The sequence below is a fragment of the Bactrocera neohumeralis genome, chromosome 5 (assembly GCF_024586455.1).
Source record: "Bactrocera neohumeralis isolate Rockhampton chromosome 5, APGP_CSIRO_Bneo_wtdbg2-racon-allhic-juicebox.fasta_v2, whole genome shotgun sequence".
Lineage (NCBI taxonomy): Eukaryota > Metazoa > Arthropoda > Insecta > Diptera > Tephritidae > Bactrocera > Bactrocera neohumeralis.
The window spans coordinates 69277717-69295759 of NC_065922.1; the positions used below are offsets into that span (position 1 = coordinate 69277717).

General features: G+C 40.7%; 2 protein-coding genes and 1 long non-coding RNA gene across 5 annotated transcripts; 1 reads left to right on the forward strand and 2 right to left on the reverse strand.

The window, feature by feature from the left end:
- Positions 1-10: 10 nt before the first annotated feature.
- Positions 11-1661, reverse strand: LOC126759010 (uncharacterized). 2 transcript variants are annotated; one of them, XM_050473528.1, is made up of 3 exons: positions 758-1661; positions 293-662; positions 11-218 (listed from the first exon to the last, which is right to left on the reverse strand). In XM_050473528.1, the coding sequence occupies exons 1-3, from the start codon at positions 1052-1054 to the stop codon at positions 184-186; spliced, it is 702 nt and encodes a 233-aa protein (XP_050329485.1). In that variant the 5' UTR covers positions 1055-1661; the 3' UTR covers positions 11-183. The 2 variants fall into 2 exon arrangements, with proteins under 2 accessions (XP_050329485.1, XP_050329486.1); XM_050473529.1 differs by having other exon boundaries at positions 12-662.
- Positions 1662-1671: 10 nt separating this feature from the next.
- LOC126758995 (homeotic protein female sterile) lies at positions 1672-17991 on the forward strand. 2 transcript variants are annotated; one of them, XM_050473507.1, is made up of 6 exons: positions 1672-2319; positions 5544-6591; positions 6692-6869; positions 7272-14074; positions 14142-14246; positions 14341-17991. In XM_050473507.1, the coding sequence occupies exons 2-6, from the start codon at positions 6502-6504 to the stop codon at positions 14929-14931; spliced, it is 7767 nt and encodes a 2588-aa protein (XP_050329464.1). In that variant the 5' UTR covers positions 1672-2319; positions 5544-6501; the 3' UTR covers positions 14932-17991. The 2 variants fall into 2 exon arrangements, with proteins under 2 accessions (XP_050329464.1, XP_050329465.1); XM_050473508.1 differs by lacking the exon at positions 1672-2319 and adding an exon at positions 3138-3490.
- On the reverse strand, positions 2765-4408 carry LOC126759012 (uncharacterized). The gene is made up of 2 exons (XR_007666939.1): positions 4031-4408; positions 2765-3144 (listed from the first exon to the last, which is right to left on the reverse strand). It is a non-coding gene; the product is annotated as an uncharacterized LOC126759012 (long non-coding RNA).
- Positions 17992-18043: the final 52 nt, after the last annotated feature.

Here is an 18043-nt window from a genome sequence, read left to right on the forward strand (position 1 = left end):
CAAATTGTCTGTTGAAGTGAATAAAAAAGGTTGTAGAGCATTTGAAAATAAAATGCATAAAATTGCCGAAAAATGTGTAATTTTATTGAATTTGTGGTTGCAGAAGCTCTAGTATACATTCGTTTACAAATTATTTGCGATACTTTCAATCCAACGTTGCTGCATGCATCTGCATTGGTAGCGTCACGGCTGCATTCCAGTAAAGTGCCGTTCTACCACTATATGGAAATCGAAGTTGTTAGTTTTTTGCTTGCTTTGATTCAGTGGTAATAATTATAAAATGAGCTCATACCAGGCACAATGTATTTAAGCGATTTATATCTATTATTACTACTGGAACTTGTAAGCGCACTAATTGAGTTACGTTTTGGTACTGCATTTTTCATCAATGCATCATAGAGTGCATTATCAATGTCGCGTTGTACACACAGCTGAACACGAGGATCTTGAATTTTTCGTAACTTAGCTGCTACGCCCTCGGCGAAAATTTCAAATTCATCCCTATCAGCTATTTGTGTTTGTTCAACGTCAGAAATTGTGTCACTGTACTGAGGATATTTGCCATTCTGTAATTTATATGCGCGGAAGAATGCGTTAGAAGCATCCGCAAGAGAAGAGTTTGTTGAAACTGGTGATGTTGGTGCTATGGTCAACGAGTTGCACTGAAAGCAATGAAATTAAATATTTGTAAGTCATAGTTAGGAGTCGTGTTAAGCATATGTAATTATTGATGTTTTGCTTTCTAAAAACAATTTACCGAATCATGGTTATCCACGAAGCGCATATGTTCGTAAGCAAACCATGAGGGCATTGCGTTCAAGTTGCTGTATTGCAATTTTTCACGCCGATATTGGTTTCGCAATTCTCTCCACTTGCGTTCTATTTCTGAACCAATACAGCCAAATTCGGTACCAATTTCACTGAAAACGCGTCGTTTCTTTACAATATTCAGAAAATCAATGTCATGTGTGTCCCACAGCAATCGTTGCTGTTCGACTCTTTTAATTAATTTCATTGTTGTGTCAATATCCCAACTCTTATCGCGTTTTTCCATGATCTCTTTTAAGTATACAAAAGTCGCCTAGCCTTCTATAATTTGCAATCTTCTCATACACTGCTTATTTCGTTCACACTAGATTAGAGAATATAATCCTTCTTTATAAATACATATGCATATATTTTGCTTATATCTGATGTATAACTTCCTTATAAGGTTTTAGATGTAACGAAATAATCAGAGCATAAAGAATAGGCCAAATCGCGATTCAAATATCTTTTACTGCACCGGAAACTAAAATTTCGAACTTTTCAAATTTGAACCAACTGATTCTGTTAAAATTAAAAACAAAGGTGGAACTTCAACGATTAAAGTTATCGATATGTTGATGCCCTGTTCTCAATTTCAGTAGAAAGTAGTGCACATTTTAATTACATGATTGAATTTGATTTATTTATGTAGAAAAATTATAAAATAAATTGTTGTTGCAATTGAATAATACTCAAAATTACACTAAATTAAACGCATTCCAACTACAAAATTAAGCTAAACCACTGAACACACCCTACGCCGTTGCATTAATAGTCGGCGCAGTATTCTTATTTGAAAGAGCAAAGTAGAGTATGAACAATCTACACGCCATTTTAAGTAATTGTGACAACCCGCAAGAAAGTGTTCTATCCTGTTTGTGACGGTAGACGGTAAAACGCTGTTAAATAATTCTTTAAACAACGCAAAAACGTGTGCAAGTCACATATTAACATACGGGCTAAGTTAAAAAATAGTTTTTGTGTACTTGCAAAGTGTATGTAACGAATTAAAGTTGTAACAAATTTTCTATCGAGCCGAAAGAAAAGATTCTCATTGGATTCTGCTTCCTCTTCGGTTCAATTTCCCCTCTTACCCAACAGCTCTTCGGCGTTTCAGATACATATGTATGTATATAATTGCTAAGAGAAGTAGCTGAAAAGAAGAAAAATAAAATCAAAAGGGGTGGAAGAATTGGAGCAGGCAGCTAAAAGAAAGAAGTGCGAATCAGAGGAGTAGGCGAGTTCACTGCTTAATAAAAGCAGCGAGCAAAAGCGTTTACGAAAGTAAGGTGCGCGTAAAGGAGACAACGCAAACTTTTCTAGTACTTGGGTGAATTTTTGCACTCAACAGCATTTTCACGGTACGCTTGCATAGGTGACACACACACGTAGCATATAGTATTAAAATTGCGTGCTCTTGTGTGTGTGTGTGTGCGAAAGGTGCAACGAGATTGAACGGGTGTGAATTGTGTAGGAGAGCAACGAACTCGCGTGCAAGCGTCGAGAGAAAGGGTAAGCAATATATAATGGAATACTAGAAGTGCTTTTTTTGTTTTCATTTACGTTTGTTATCTCTTTTTGTTTGTGCGAATGCATTGAGGTAACCGGCACAACACTAAAAGTTTGCTAGCTATAAAACTAGTTAACATCTATAGTATTTATTGTTTGTATTGAAAGATAATGATATTTAGGTAAAGTGTTAATTTTTAATAAGCCAGAACATCAGTACTAACTTTAGTCAGGCCATGTTTTGCTTGTGCAAAAACCATTCAACTATACTCAAGAATACTAAGTGTTGCGAACAACGGGTATCACTATCTAAACGTTATTGAAAAATGATAATTTGTGCAATAACAAAAAATATACCTGGATGTGCAGTAAATATAAAATCAAAAATGGGCGTTGAGTAAAAGTGAATGTTGCATTACATTTGATTCAATTAAAAAGTACACATAAATTTATTAATTGTATTGCCTGGCAATGCTATATATTCTGCAAATTTCGCTTTGACACATCACGTATACAAATACTGTCTGTAGTATCATCAGTTTATTCTCTCCCACGCATCGTTTTTTGCTAAAGCGAGAGCACAGTTTAACTTAAGGTTCCTGTTTGAAAAAGGTTTGTCTTTTCCCGCATAAAGTGTTTGTTAGATAAAGTCAACTATACAGAAATCCTTTGACTATGAACGATTCTTCATTCCGTTGACGTGAATAGCAAATGCAGCGGTAGTAAAACCATTCAACGAGCAAACGAAGCTGAAAAGTAGTTGCAGAAAGACGACAGAAACGAGTGCGAAACGGAAAAAATTTTCGTGTCGGAATCATAAAATTTCTACTGCAAGAAAAGAAAAATATCGCTCTAAATACGCTGAAAATTGTATGAAAAATTGCATTAACAAGCATTTTATAGTTTGTTTATGATTGAGTGTGTGTATTGACGTATAGATTACATGGTAATCTTGTGGAAATTTGTATTATAAAAGTGTCTTCATACAGAAAAAGTCACTGAAAAGAAGAAGCATAAAATTTCAATTCTGGTATAGTGTGGTGGAGCTCCGCCAACAAAAGCAAAAAACGCAATCAAACGGTAGCGGCGACTACATCGATAAAGTGGAAGTATTGAATAAGTGTCGATATAAAACGCCGATGTCGGATGAAATCTTGAAAAAGAAACGCATAAGGTAGAAATAATTTCAAAAATTTCTAAATCGTTGATTAAATCGGTTGTGAAAAGCACTACTTCGTATGAATTGTGGTAGTTGTAATGTGTACGTCGATTTTGATTTTATAGTTGAAAGTAGTCGAAACAAACCAAATAACTGGGGAAGGTGTGGAGGGTAGTGTTGTCCGTTTTCACTGGCACTCGACCTGTATTCGCACAAGTGATATACACTTTCATAGTGTAGATTAAATAAATAACATCAGTATTATTACATCAGAGTGTTAAAAAGTGTTGTACCGAAAAATATATTTAGCACTATAGAAAATACTGCTTGGTAATAAGCTTGGAGAAGTGTTACCAAATCGTTAACCCATACAAACGGTTTTTAAACAGCATTTTTATGCACAAATATATAAGTCTTGTATACAAGAAATCCTTGGGCGTACTAAACTCTTGTATTTTGCAGGGGCATTGATCCTTTGCATACAATACGATATCAAAAGATCTTATGGCCATTATTGCAAGACGCCATCACGTTCTTCATTTTCTTTTCCCATACCTTAATTCGCGTTTTGAATGTGTGCACATCACCTTCTTTGTTTGACTGCACTTGTATGTTTGTGTATGCATAGTTTAATGGTTTTCATGTTTTCTCTTCCCTTTAAACATTTTAATTTTTAGTACACATAAATTTGTGTCTTCATCTTAAACCGCTTCTATGGAACATTTTGAAGTTTAACACTTTCTTATGTTAATAAATTTCCTGTTACAATTCCGGAAGCTTAAATTATTTTATTCAAAGTAGCAGTGTAGAAAAAAATTATTGCATTAGGATAACTTAGACTGACAGTACGAGTGCATCACTCGTTTCTTTATAATTCTACACGCCTTTCGCTCGTTGGTTTAGCTGTCAAAATATAGCGACTCGTTTAGGGCTTTATTTGTCTCGCTTACTCTAGCTTGTTGTGTGTTTTGTTCAATCTGTATTATAAAAAATTTCACAATTCTCTTTTTTGACTTAAATCCTTTAAATTGTTTTGCTGTTTATTTTTAATGTTTTAAATATTTTATTTGAATATTACAAAATTTTGAAAGCTAGCAAAAATATATCTGCTAATTGTTACCACATTTTTATTACTTTGGTATCTCTACTTCTTTAATTCATTTATTTTTTGTTAATTGAATATATGCAAGTGTGCCGCAGTTTTGATAAGTGTTGTTAACCTTTTTTTTTTGCTGTATTTGCTCTCAGTTTCCACATGCCTTTTTACGCTGATTGATTATCGGCGCTTGTTACCGTATTAAACAAATTTTCCGTACTGGAAGATTATTTCACCTGCCTGCACAACACATACTTATCACCGTTTGTGGGTTCTGCGTATATGTATTCACAACGCATATCCGCCTTTATTTAACGTATGGGTTGTCTGTGGGGCAGCGCACTCTCGTGAATGGTATTCACGGCCAATGCCATGTGAATCTGCATTTTGTTGTGTCTTACTGCCGTACGATCAGTGGGTTAGTTGACGTGCTGTCTACTTCACTAACTTCACGAGACACTGTTGGTGGTGCGCATTTACTATGTGTGAGCAGCTTATCCATTTGTTATATTATTTTTCAATATATCTACTTCTTAACTTGTACTTGTTGTTTTATCCATCTAGATTTTTTCTGTATCCCTACTTTAATAGTTTCCAAATATATTACATAGATTTAATTAAAGTTTCATTTGATCTTATATTAGCATTAAAGATATGGCACAAATATACACTTCCGTAGAGCATTGACCTGCAACTGTCACACCTGTAAAGTAATTATAAATTTTTGTTAAAACAGTTGATCATAATTTTTTGTACTCATTACCCTGAAAGTTGAACCTTTCAAGCTGTTGGTATGTGCTGAAGTCGTGATTTTATGATTTATAACGAGGGATCTAAAATAGATAGCAGCTTTCAATTTTATTTATAATCATTATGTTATAAATAAAATTAAACTACAATTTATAATAAATATGTAATTTTTAAAAAAATTAGTAACTAAGCTAATTTGTTTTTTTTTTTTGATTTTTTCAGAATTCAAAGAAGACTGAGGATATAGATTTAAAATACCACGAGGATTCCCTTTTTACGAGGAACGAATTTATAAGCGAAACGATAAGTGTCTGAGGCCGGCAGTAGTTTTATTTATCTAGCACATACCACAAAATATAAGTTTTTTCCAGCAACACAGGAGTACACTGTAGTGTGGTAGATAAAACCAGAACGCAGCGGATTTTCCGCCGGTAAAAGTGAACCAGCACTCTTCGTCATTATACGGCGTTGTGGAGTTTAAAAATAAATCTCATTTACATTAAAAACAGCATAAAAAGCGAGAAAATACAAACGAGTGTCTGTTAGGAAAATCTTCGCAGTTCATATACGTTTAACAGGCAAAAATTATATGCTGAAGCTGTATTAATTTCATATCTGGCAAATTGAAGTTGAAAGTGGCCAGAAGTACCAAGTTTAAACATCAGTCTTAAAAACGAAAAATTCGCAGAAATCAAAAAGTCATATTACAAACGCAAAATACAGAAAAACGAGCTATCATTATATAAAAGAAATTCGAGCAATTGATTTGCACACTCTACACAATAATACATTTACAAAAGACCAGCTGGAAAAATCGGCAGTTTACAACAATCACTGAACTACTGTTTTAATATAGGGCAGAGTAGCGAAAGAGCGGTGTATCTTTAATATAAAGAAACGAAACGTGACTTTTTTGTGCAACAATACGTGGTTGCTGCGAAAACGGTAATCTAAGCCGGTCAGAAATATTGTCATCTGTGTAAATCAGATCGTTAGTTTTAACTTTTTCTCTCCGCTAACGTACGGACTAACAACCGAAAGGCACAGTTACAAACACAACAAACAAATAAACAAACGAATATAAAACACTGCGCACCGAGCTGCAGTACTTGTAAAGTAGAAGTGGTGAAGTGAGTGCGGCGCAAGGGGGAGGTAACGCTAATGAGGATCTACTGGCAGCATGAGTACACTGGGGGGAAGTAGGGGAGAGCGAAATGCCAAGCCCAAGTTCTCAGCACTCGATATAAATCGAATGTACAAAAATAGTCGCGTAAGTTTTGATCTACACAAAACCATCTAAATTATATTTGTTTGAAGTTATAGTTTGTAAAATAATTACAAACTTTCATCACATTTGCTTTGTGTTTTAGGGTGAGCCAGCTGAACCATCTGCACAAAAGAATCAAGTGCCACGTAAACATGGAATGCAAAGTTTGGGCAAAGTGCCGTCCGCAAGGCGTCCACCAGCTAATTTACCATCCCTGAAAGCTGAAATAACAAATTCGCCAAATACGAATAACAATATAATACCATCAACCGGACAAGAAGGTATGTGTTTTGTGATAATTGAAAATATAATAATTTTTCTATAGTGAAAATATTATAGTTCATCAATAGTGAAATCATAATTATTTTTCAATAAAAATGCAAACGAAATGCAAATATAATACTGTACAATAGGCTTAAAGCATAACAGATTTCCTTTAGAATTTCTCTTTTTGGGAGATATTAAATACTTCTGCTTTTAAATATGGATTTTAGCTGAGACTGCATATAAAGGAACAAAGCTTTAATTACAGATATCATATCATATATTTAATAATATAACATTTAAGTCGCAACAGCATTTGTAAAAATTATGAAACTTATCTGTGTTGCCATTTTGCTCTAAGTTACTCGCTTTTATTTATGTATCCATATCTTTGGCAAATTCATCTTCGAACTTTTCAGTCAACTCAACGAGCGGCGGTCAAATAACAGCACACACACCCACAGGCGTAGTAAATAATCAACAGCAGCAACAGCAACAACAATTGAAGAACATTAGCAACAAGTCCGCACTTGGCAATAGTAACAACAATAATAACAGCAACAACAATAACATTAGCAACAGCGTCGGTGGCGTAAAACTTGTTAACAATTCAACAGGTGTAAGCACTGGCGGTAGTGGCGGTCAGCAGCTGCGCAACTCTTCAGTAGCGAATCACGCCAATCAACAACAGCAACGAAACTCGCCAATAACATGGTCTGCTGTGACAACGGGCAACGACATGACCGGCGGTGGCAAGAGCAGCGGTGGTGGGGGCAAATCATCGGTACCGCCACTCTATCAGAGTCCACAGTTTCAATACGAATTTCCAACGTTAGATGGCACAGTTGGCGGCGGCGCCGGTGGTGGTGGTGGTGGCAGCGGCGGCAACGCATCGACCCGAAACAAACAGCACCAGCAACAACAGGAGCATTATCATCACCAACAACACCATCATCAGCATTCGAACCAACAGCAACAACACCACTATCATCAGCAACAACATTCGCAACAAAATCATCACCATCATCAGCAGCACCATCATCATCAGCCACAACAACAAAATCACCATCCACACCAACGAGACTACAACAACCAGCAGCAACATGGAAGTGGCGGCGGCGGCGGCCGGCACGCACACGATCAGCGTTACGATGCTCACAATTACAAAGATGGCAGCGACGGAGACGGTGGCAGCGATTACTCTTATCAACAACATCATCATCATCACCGCGAGCAGCAGCAGCAACAACAACGCGAACTGAACGAAGTGAGTCTGCGTCCACAAAACGATGCGAGCACCTGGTTACAGCAGCAGGAAAAATCAGGCAAGGGCTCAACAGAAGGCCAGTCGAACCAACAGGGCCAGGGCCACCAGGCGCAGAATGCAAATACTGCAGGTGCAGCAGTGCCGTTGCCTATCCTGCAGTTAATGCCCTCGTTTATGCAGCGCGGTGCACCATTGCCGGCAACTGGCAGCGGTGGTGGGGGAGTTTCTAGTAACGGACCACGCTCTCAAACACCCCCAAACTACCAGAACGGCATTGGTGGCAAAGATACGGGTGGTGGCACATTGCGCTCACAACAACGAGCGTCAGGTGGTAATGGTGGTGGGGCGCAGGATTATCGCTCGGGTTCCCCAGCTGTTAGCAGTTTCCGTGCCGCAACTGCAATACCCAAGAGACCACCACAATTGGCCACACCTCCATTAGGTGGTACGCAAACCCCCAACGGTGGTGTTCGGAAGGATAAAGAATTTATCATAGAACCAGAAGTGGTGCAGATGCAACGACCAATTATACGCGAAGAAGATTTGGAACGTCTAAATGCTATAGCCAACGATGATAGTTGGACCAAACAAGATGATATAGATTACACGAAAAAACTGACTTTCTCAGATGATGAATCGCCTGAAGAGCATACGCCATCGCAGGAGCGCGATCGGCCAGCATTCAGTAAGTCGAGCGGAAGCAGTGGCGGTTCACATGACCTACGCAAGAGCTCCAACGCGAGCAGCGTGAATAACAGCTGGCAACGTAGCGGTAGCATTAAGGACCAACGTGACAGTGCCGAACGCGAAAAATCGGCCGATCGCGAGGATACGCGTCAGCAAAATGGACATCGTAGCAGCGCAGCGGGCAGTATTGCCCTGGATGCGGCCGTGTACGAACGTGTAAAGCAACGTAAAGAGGAGGAGGAACGACGCGAAAAAGAGCGACGTGAAGCGGCTGCCCGCAAATTACAAGAACTCGAAATGAAAATTTATAATAAAAAGGCAGCGAGCGCAGCAGCTGCTGGAGGAGTTGTTGGCTCAACAACTGTGGGCTCTGGTGGGGACGCAGTAGAATTACCGACTCCGCCACCATCCATCGGCGGTGGAAGTGAGGAGGAATTCAATATGCGTCGCAGTGGTGGTAGCAGGGATTACGAACGAGGCAACACTCGTGCCGGCTATGATACACGTGATGTGCGTGGAGGCGGCGACTATGTGCGAGGTGAACGTGGTGTTGGCACTGGCAGTGGCGTGGGCACACAAGGTGTTGGCGCTGGTGGAAAACCTATATTTTCTGCACAATTCCAATCTAATTTGCCGCCACGCTTCCAGAAACAGCAGCAAATGCAAGCGCAGCTAGGCGGTCCACCGATTAGCGCTGGCGCATTAAGTGGCAATGGCAAAACGTCCGGTCCGTTGGCTAGTAATTTAGATAAAGCGGGCTCGACTGCTTCCGCCTATGAGCCTGGAGCAGTCCGTTATATGCAAAAGGGAAGTAATGGCGGTGCAGGACCGTTGCAACGTGGTGGACGTGGCGATTATCGCGACAATTATACACGCGGCGGTGGGGGCTATGGGCGTATACGTAATGACAGTGAACGCGACGATGAACCACGCTATCATGGTGGACGTGGAGGACGAGGCGGAGATGATTATATGCGTGGCAATGGTATGTCACAAAATCAGTTGTCACGCAGCATATCGGATACTTCTCAACGTAAAACTAGTGTCTCGTCTAACGACGAGTCTAGCAAGTATGGCGGAAACAGCAGTTTGAATGATTCAAAGGAGTTTGGCAGCGGCGCACTTGTGTCGTCTTGGGCTGAGGAGACAGATGCCGAGTTGAAGCGCCAACGCGAGGAGAGTTTCTCTTCAACGCATAGTCAAGAGTCACTACCCATAAAAATACTGCAACGACCACATACACAGAAGAGTGTGTCGGAGGAGGAAACTTCACCACCTCAGCAGCAACTGCTGCAACAACATACACACTCCCAACAACAGCAATTGCAATCTCAACAGCAGCTAACGCACCAACAACAACTGCATCAACATCAAGCACCGCATCGGCGCAGCGAAAGTGAACAAACAACGCTTTTTGCACCTACTCAAATTTTACGCCGCTCCGAGTCGTCGAGTGATGAGAAACCCAAACAGCCACATCAAACAGGCAGTGGAGACGTAGTCGCAGCAAGTAAAATTAGCGAAGAGAAGAGCGCAACGTTAACAAAGCCGACAGCAGACGTGGAATCTCAACAAAAGAAGCGTAAAGAAAGTGAGAGTAGCAATTCCGCTGCTCCAATCCATTCAGGAGCTAGGAAGGAATCCTTATCGACTGATGATAGCAAGTTGCTGGTTGATGAAAACCGTTCGGCAACATCTTTAACAGCAGTAAGTCAACCGCAGCGTGAGCCGAAAAGACCTAGTCCACGCGGTGGCGCTGTTGGCGGAGGTCGTGATCGTGATCGAGATCGTGACAGAGACCGGGAGCGGGGCCCTCATTCACGCGCTTATCCTGGCTGCCGTGGCGTCCGCGATTGGAATCCTCGTGCTACACGTGGTGGACGTTACTATGGTCCCAATGAACCGCGGTTACCCAGCGAATCAGAACATTCGGAGGATGTCGATGAAGAGGCGTATGGCGGAGGTGGACGACGTGGTGATCGCCAAAGTCCTAAAGTCCCACGAAAAGATCACGGTGGTCACCGCAGCGGCGGCGAAGAACGTAACTCTAAGGAGGGTTTCGCTCCACGTGGTGAACCATCACGTCGTGGTCGTGGAGGTGGTGCGAATATTGGTGATCGCGTCGATCGGGGTGAGCGTGGCGATCGCGGTGATCGTGGGACTTCTTCGTCTTATAGACGTAATGATGGTGGTGGTAGGAGTCAAGGACGACATTATGGCCGACAGCCCTACGATGAACATCATAAAGATCATAAGCGCAGCTCAGAGTCGGAAACAACAGGTGGTGGTAGTGATGTTGATAAAACTAAACAAAACCAATTAGCACTTAGCGCAGGACTTTCTAAAGTTAAGGACTCCAATGTGACTACGACAACATCTGCAGATGAAAAGACGCGCATACAGTCTGGCGGTAAGCAACAGACTCCTCCACAAAGCGCAGCAAACACTCAACAAAGCAAGAAGGCCGGTTCAGTTGGCGAGCCAGAAAAAAAGGGTGCTCCCACCACTCAACCAAAACAGTTTGGTAGTAACAGCGGAGGTGGGACGCAAGCTCGCAAAGAGAGTACATCGAGCACTAAAGCTGATGAGATCGCCGAACGCGATCGTAAATCCGCTTCCAAAGAAAAGGATTTACCCAGTGGCGCGGTGCAACAGACGCAACAGCAGCGCAGCAATAGTTCGGCACAATTGCCCGCAGCGCAACGTAGCAGCTCCAGTGTTGGTGCAAAGAAACAAGATTTACCTATGGCCTCATTGCCCACCTCGCAATCGGCATCCGCTATTGGCCCTAACAAAATCAACCAGCAATCGCAACAACAAACGGTGACGAAACCTCCACCCGGACTGGGGGGCGTCAACAGCGGGGGCAACTTCAAGCCTACAAACAGCGCTTCGCTGTCAAATCAGAGTGTTGCTTCGCAACAGCAACAACAACAACAAAAACAAAACGTCGAACTACAGAAGAGTAAATCAGATACAAACACCATTACAACGAGTGTGGGACGTCAACAGCCACCCGCACAGCATCGGACTTCCATCAGCGAGATGGACAAAGCAAAATTGGCAGCCGGCGCGAGTGAGAAACAGAATGCGGTTGTCAGCGGGGGCAGCACCCTATTACTAGATGGTGCACCCGTCAATACGATTATCTTTGAGAATACCAACTACAAACAACAAGCGCAAGCAGCGCAGCTTAAACGCTCCTCGGAGTCTTTGAGCTCAGCCGTTAGCAGTGGTGTTAGTGTCTCCGCTGTTGAGACGCTAAGCACGGCGCTTTCGCAGATGTCTTTCACCAAAGGGAACGATTCGACACTGCCTGGCGGCGGCGTTGTGGTATCCGCTGCGGGAGACTACGACAAAGACATGAAGTTGGGCTTCACTTTTGGTGACGCCACTGAAACATACGTCTCGGCGGTGCCTAACAAGTCGCCAAATGATAACGAATCCAAAGTTGTTAGTGTGGTTGCGCAACAGGTAGCTGTCACCGCTGTCGGACAACAACAACATCAGCAGGTGCACCAACAACAGCAACAAGCTCAGAATATTATTTCAACTGCGGATTTGAATATGAAAATTGCGAGTGTGAAGAAGGTATGGGAGAGTGTAGCGCCTATGACATCTGAGGCGAGTTCGTCAGCGTTACAGCATCAACAAGTAGCACACCAACAGCAGGCACAGCAACAAGTCCAACAACAGTTGCAGCATCAACAGCAGCAACAACAACAACAGCAACAAGCTCAACAGCAATTAGAGGTGGTTGATCCAAGTGGACATATGTCGGCGGCTGCTTCATTTGTAGCAGCTGTTGCAGCATCGCAACAGCAACATCAGCAGCAGCATATGCCACATTATGCCGTCGCTGCTGTTCCCCTGCACCAACATCAACATCAACACCACTCCCTGTCCTCGCCGGGTCCAGTGCCAAGCGGCTACGGCAGTCATGGCTCACCCTTCGACGTCGCCACACCACTCGATCAGCAGTTCGCACAGAGCGGCAGTATTGTGGTGGGCGGGGCCGATGATCCGACTAGTGTTGTTGGCTATCCCAGTCCACAGCAGACCCAACAACAGCAGGTGCAGTCTGCTGCCGCTGCACAACAACAACAACAGGTGCTAAAACACCCAGATGTTGTGAAACAGCAGCAGCAGGCGTCTGCTGCCGCAAAACAATTGCAACAGCATCATGGCTCTTCGATGGGTATGTCACCACCTCCTAATATGCAACAACAACAGCAGCAACAACAACAACAACAACAGGCACAGCATCAACAATCAGCGGCTGCGCAACAGCAACAATTGCACGCAGCACCGCCCTCCTTCTACCAAGCATCACCACAATTCACCGGCATACCCAGTCCCCCAACTGTCGTGTTCAATTCGTCGCAAATGGCACCACCACCCTCACAGGCTGGCCTCTACGCACCATTCCATTCACTCGATCATTCGAGCCGTTCACAATTCTCAGCCGCCGCAGCGGCACACAGTTTCCCCGGTCACTATAGCGCAGCGGCAGCGGCCGCCGGTGGACCCTTTAATGCATATACAATGCAAACGCCACCCAATATGGCTGCTGCACCCACCCCCGAAATGTATTCCAGTCTAACGTCACAGTTTCGCATGGGCGGAGGTCCATCACCTTTCGGTAATCCAAATTCTCAACAGCTAAGCAATCCCAATGCACAAGCAGTGACGATAATTTCCTCTAATTCCAATTCGATGATGTCATCGGTGGGTTCGGTGAAGCCACCACCATCATCGCAACAACTCGGCACGATCGGTTCGAAAGGCGGCGGCGGTGGTGGTCCTTATGCAGCGCAACAATATATGAATCTGTATCCGGGTCCACCACCACAGCATCCACAAGGGGGTCCACCTGGGCCACCTGGCGCACATCAATTGCAATCGAATAGTTACTACTCGAATTCGGCTAGTGGACCGAACGGACCGGCATTCTACGGCGGTCCACCGCCGCCACAAGGCGCAGGCGCCGGTGCGCAAAACTTTGGTCTAGCAGCTGCAGCTGCAGCTGCGGCTGGTCTATATGGCGGACATCAAGGCGGACCGCCCGGTTCGAATGGACCACAAGGCCCACCTGGTCCACAGTCGCAACATACAATGGGCAACTTTAATACACCATTTATGAATTCACAGTTACTGACGGCCGCGAGTATTAATCAATTTCGCGCAGGACCAACGCCTCAGCAGCACGCAGCTGCCGCGGCCGCATATATGAAATCTGGACAAGGACAAAGTCATCTGCAGGACTCGGTATGTAATAGAATAACCTTATAATTTAAGATTTTTTTATCAAAACTTTTTTTTAATAAATTTTTAGATGGGACGCCAACTTAAAAGCCCACTCGGAGCTGACGTCAGTTTAAGCTTGGCCAAACAGGTGCAATCTCAACCCAGTCCACCACACCACAAGAACTATGGCAGCGTAAGTGAAAATTAATTGAAATATAACATGCTGCTCTCATTCTCACTATCGAAATACTAACATGAACTTTCAATATTCGCCCTTTTTTACACAGTGGGATCTGCAAAATCAAGTAATGCAACAACAAGCACAGCAACAATCTCAATCACAACAGCAACAAGCCGCGCAGCAACGTGCTGGCGGTGTCGGTGGTGTAGGTGGCGGTGGTAACGTACAGAATATGCCACCTGGTAGTCGTGGTGGTGGTCCACCAGGTGTTCAAGGCGGTCCTGGCGGCGGTGGTGTTGGCGGACAAGGTGGTCAAGGACGTTATCCCACTCCAATACAGCGCCCTAACAATTATCCACAACATCCACAAGGTGGCCCACAGTCACAGCAACAACAGCAGCAGCAACAACAACAGCAGCAATCACAAGCAGGCCAAAGACCAAATAACATGCGGCAAGGACCTGGTGGTGGGCCACCCGGTAGTAGTGGTGGTAATGGACCACAAGGTGGTGTTGGTGGCCCTGGCGGTCACAATAATGGCAATGTAGGCGGTGGTCCCAACGGTGGTGGCGGTCAAGGTTGTGGCCCTGGAGGTCCAAACAATGGTGGTGGAGCTGGCGGCCCCAACGGCGGTGGACAAATGAATAAACCCTACTATGCGAACAATGCAGGTGGCGGTGGAAGTCGAGGTAATTGAATGAGCCAAGCGACCACACCAACATATACACATACACATGCCAACCAGTAATCCAAGACAGTAAGAGCAAACATATAAATACATATATAAATGAATAAATGGAAAGCTCACAATGCGTACTAAGAAATTTAATAATTCTTACAAAATGTAGCACAAACGTGAAGTTTGTGGTAAGTGTGAGAAATACGCAATTAAAATTAAATATGGAAATATGAGAATTACGTAAACAATGGTAAAAAATACGAAAATTGCAGAATGCAATAAAACAATGATAAACAGAAATAAAAGTAATTATTATAATTGTTTCAGTAGCGAAAATGCGCAGATGTGCAACAAATAGTAATTATAATGAAAACAAAAATAAAGTTGAAAAAATTGTACACAAACTTTAGTGCATTTGGCATAAGCGAAAATGCGTTTTGTAACGGTAAATGTTGAAAAGTGCCGCAAAATAACGGCACAATGTGACTTTAAACTTTGATAAATACAGAGAAGAGTGTGTTCAGTGTTAATGCATTAACTGCAAATGAAATTTCCTAACGGTAAACCATAGAAAATTTACTGTTATAAGCGCAAGAAAACTAGTTTTCTTTTCGTATATGGACACATGTGCAATTGTTTTGTGTGCAGAAAAAATAAACAAAGTTGCAACATAAAATTGTAACACTTACGTATCCTTAATATTCCCCAAAAAACTCTGCTTCAATGTTTGGTGAAAGAGAGCAACAAAAAAAGAAGAAAAAAAACTTTTAAAAACAACAAGAATATTAAAAAACTATTTAATAAATCAATGCAAAAATGGAATGTACTAAATGTGCACGTTTTCAAGTGGTGTGTAAGACGTAGAAACCGGGTCGAAAAGTATAATGAGCTGGAAATGAAAAATTAAAAATGCAAAAATGTAATGAATAATGAAAAAATGAATAGAAAAGTTTAAAAATCTGGAACTATGAAACGCGCAAATCAAGAAAAGTGTAGGTGAAAGAAAGTAAGTGACAGGAGCATGGCAGCAGTTAGGCAGCAACTTTAGTGGCTACTAGCCCATTTATGGTCCTACTCATTAGGTACATACGCAGTACAGTGGCAGCGTGTGTCTGTGAATTTGTATGCACAAATATTTGTTAAGAGTTAAATGCTTTTGATAGTGAAATACTTTGAATTAGCTTTGACATAAAATAAAGTAAAAAATAAACAAAGTTGCTACAGTTCTCTTTATTTTTTTTTTTTCAAATATGTGTCGCTACTGCTAAGACGATTTAGATGAATATTTGAAGTAACTTATGTCCTACATTTTTGGAACTTTAATTATTTGCATGTGGAATTTTGTAATTGTGTTATAAAAATATACGAAATGCTACAATTTTCATATAAAAAGGTAATATTTCACCAAAAGAGCATAGTTATGTTTAACAAATGTAGAATTTTGTCACAATTCACTATTTCTACACACAAACGCGCCACGCTGCATCGCACGCATATTATATACATATATACCTAAATGTGTAATAATATGTATATGCTATATAAAAAATATATAATACTAAAAATTAACTTTGAAACAAAAATTAGTAATAACAAGCAAATTAAAATTGCTTTCTATGCAATTTAATTGTTTTAAAATTGTATGGTTTCCTTAGCGCGCTTATAAGCGTCCGAACGATTACAATTTATTTGCACTGTAGCAAAGAATAGTGCATTTATGTATAACCAGTTTTACGTCTACCGTCACAACAACTGTTTGGACACATACATACATATATACATACATTTACTTGAATAAATGCATAAATAAATTAATAAATATTTATACTTACAAATAAATAAATAAAAAATGTAAAACAACTCGGCTAAAACACACTGATGTACTATTATATATTGGAGGGGCATGCGGCAATGATGTTCTAATAGAGAAAGTTCGTTAAGCGGATTTAATAAGCTAAGCAAGTGCGATTTCTGAAGAATTGTAAGAAAAAAATGTCTTCGGAGAATGGTTACAGCAATTTAGTAAGCGCAACCGTTATCTCTTATACAAGCTATGCAGTGATTGTTGGCGCTTTGTGCGAAATAAATCGCCAACTTTTGTAGTTAAAAAAAAACTTACGCTTTATTTTTATTTATTAATGTTTTTTGTGCACGTCGAAACTGTTTGTATGTCGTATAGCCAACAGTTTTTGAATCGTTGAACATAAGAAAAACACATTCGTGAGAAGTATTTGAAAAAATTGAATACAATTACATATTGCTTCACATTGTCAAATACAATTTTTTTGTAGAAAAATTATCTGTTATCAACTTTTCAGTACAATAAGAAAATGCATTTGAAATATTCAATTTCTAGTTTTTCGTCACACTTCAAAGTAAACATTTGTACTTTAAAAGCTGAACGTTCAAAATTGAAAAATTTAAATGAAATGTATGATAAAGCTTCTCAATATTTTTTAAATTTTTTTCATCTTCAGCAAATTCACTTTATGTAGATAAATACAAATAAATGCGTACATTTTTTCTGCAACGCTGCAATTCAATATCCCTCCCAACTAACTGCAAATATACGCAGCTACAATGTTGTAACTGCAATAAAATGTCTGCGTCCTCACTTTTTTCTACAATAACAGCTTGCTGTCTGTAACCACTTGAAAATGTCGCACTCAAACACATAAATACATAAATATTATATTACTATTATTTACACTTTATTATCTACTATTAAACACAAATGATTCATTTAAAAATATTTTTTTTTATATACATATACTATTAAAACAAATCATTATATATCGATAACAATATATACATATGTATTTCTCTTAAAAACAAAAAAATCAAGAAATAATAATGCATACATACATTTTTTATTTATTTTATAAAACAAAAAACATTATTTAAATATTAATTTGTAGTTTAAAGCGCCAAGCAAAAATAAAGCGTTACATAAAGCGTAAGAAAGTTAACCTAAAACACTGCTTAAACAAATGGAAAAAAGTAAATAAAAAATATTAAAAGTAAATTAAAAAATACACAAAAATTGCAAAATAAAGAAATACATTATCTTCTACTTTAGTTGAAAAGTCTTTAAATCAACACATGCACTGCACACCGACGGACAAACAGG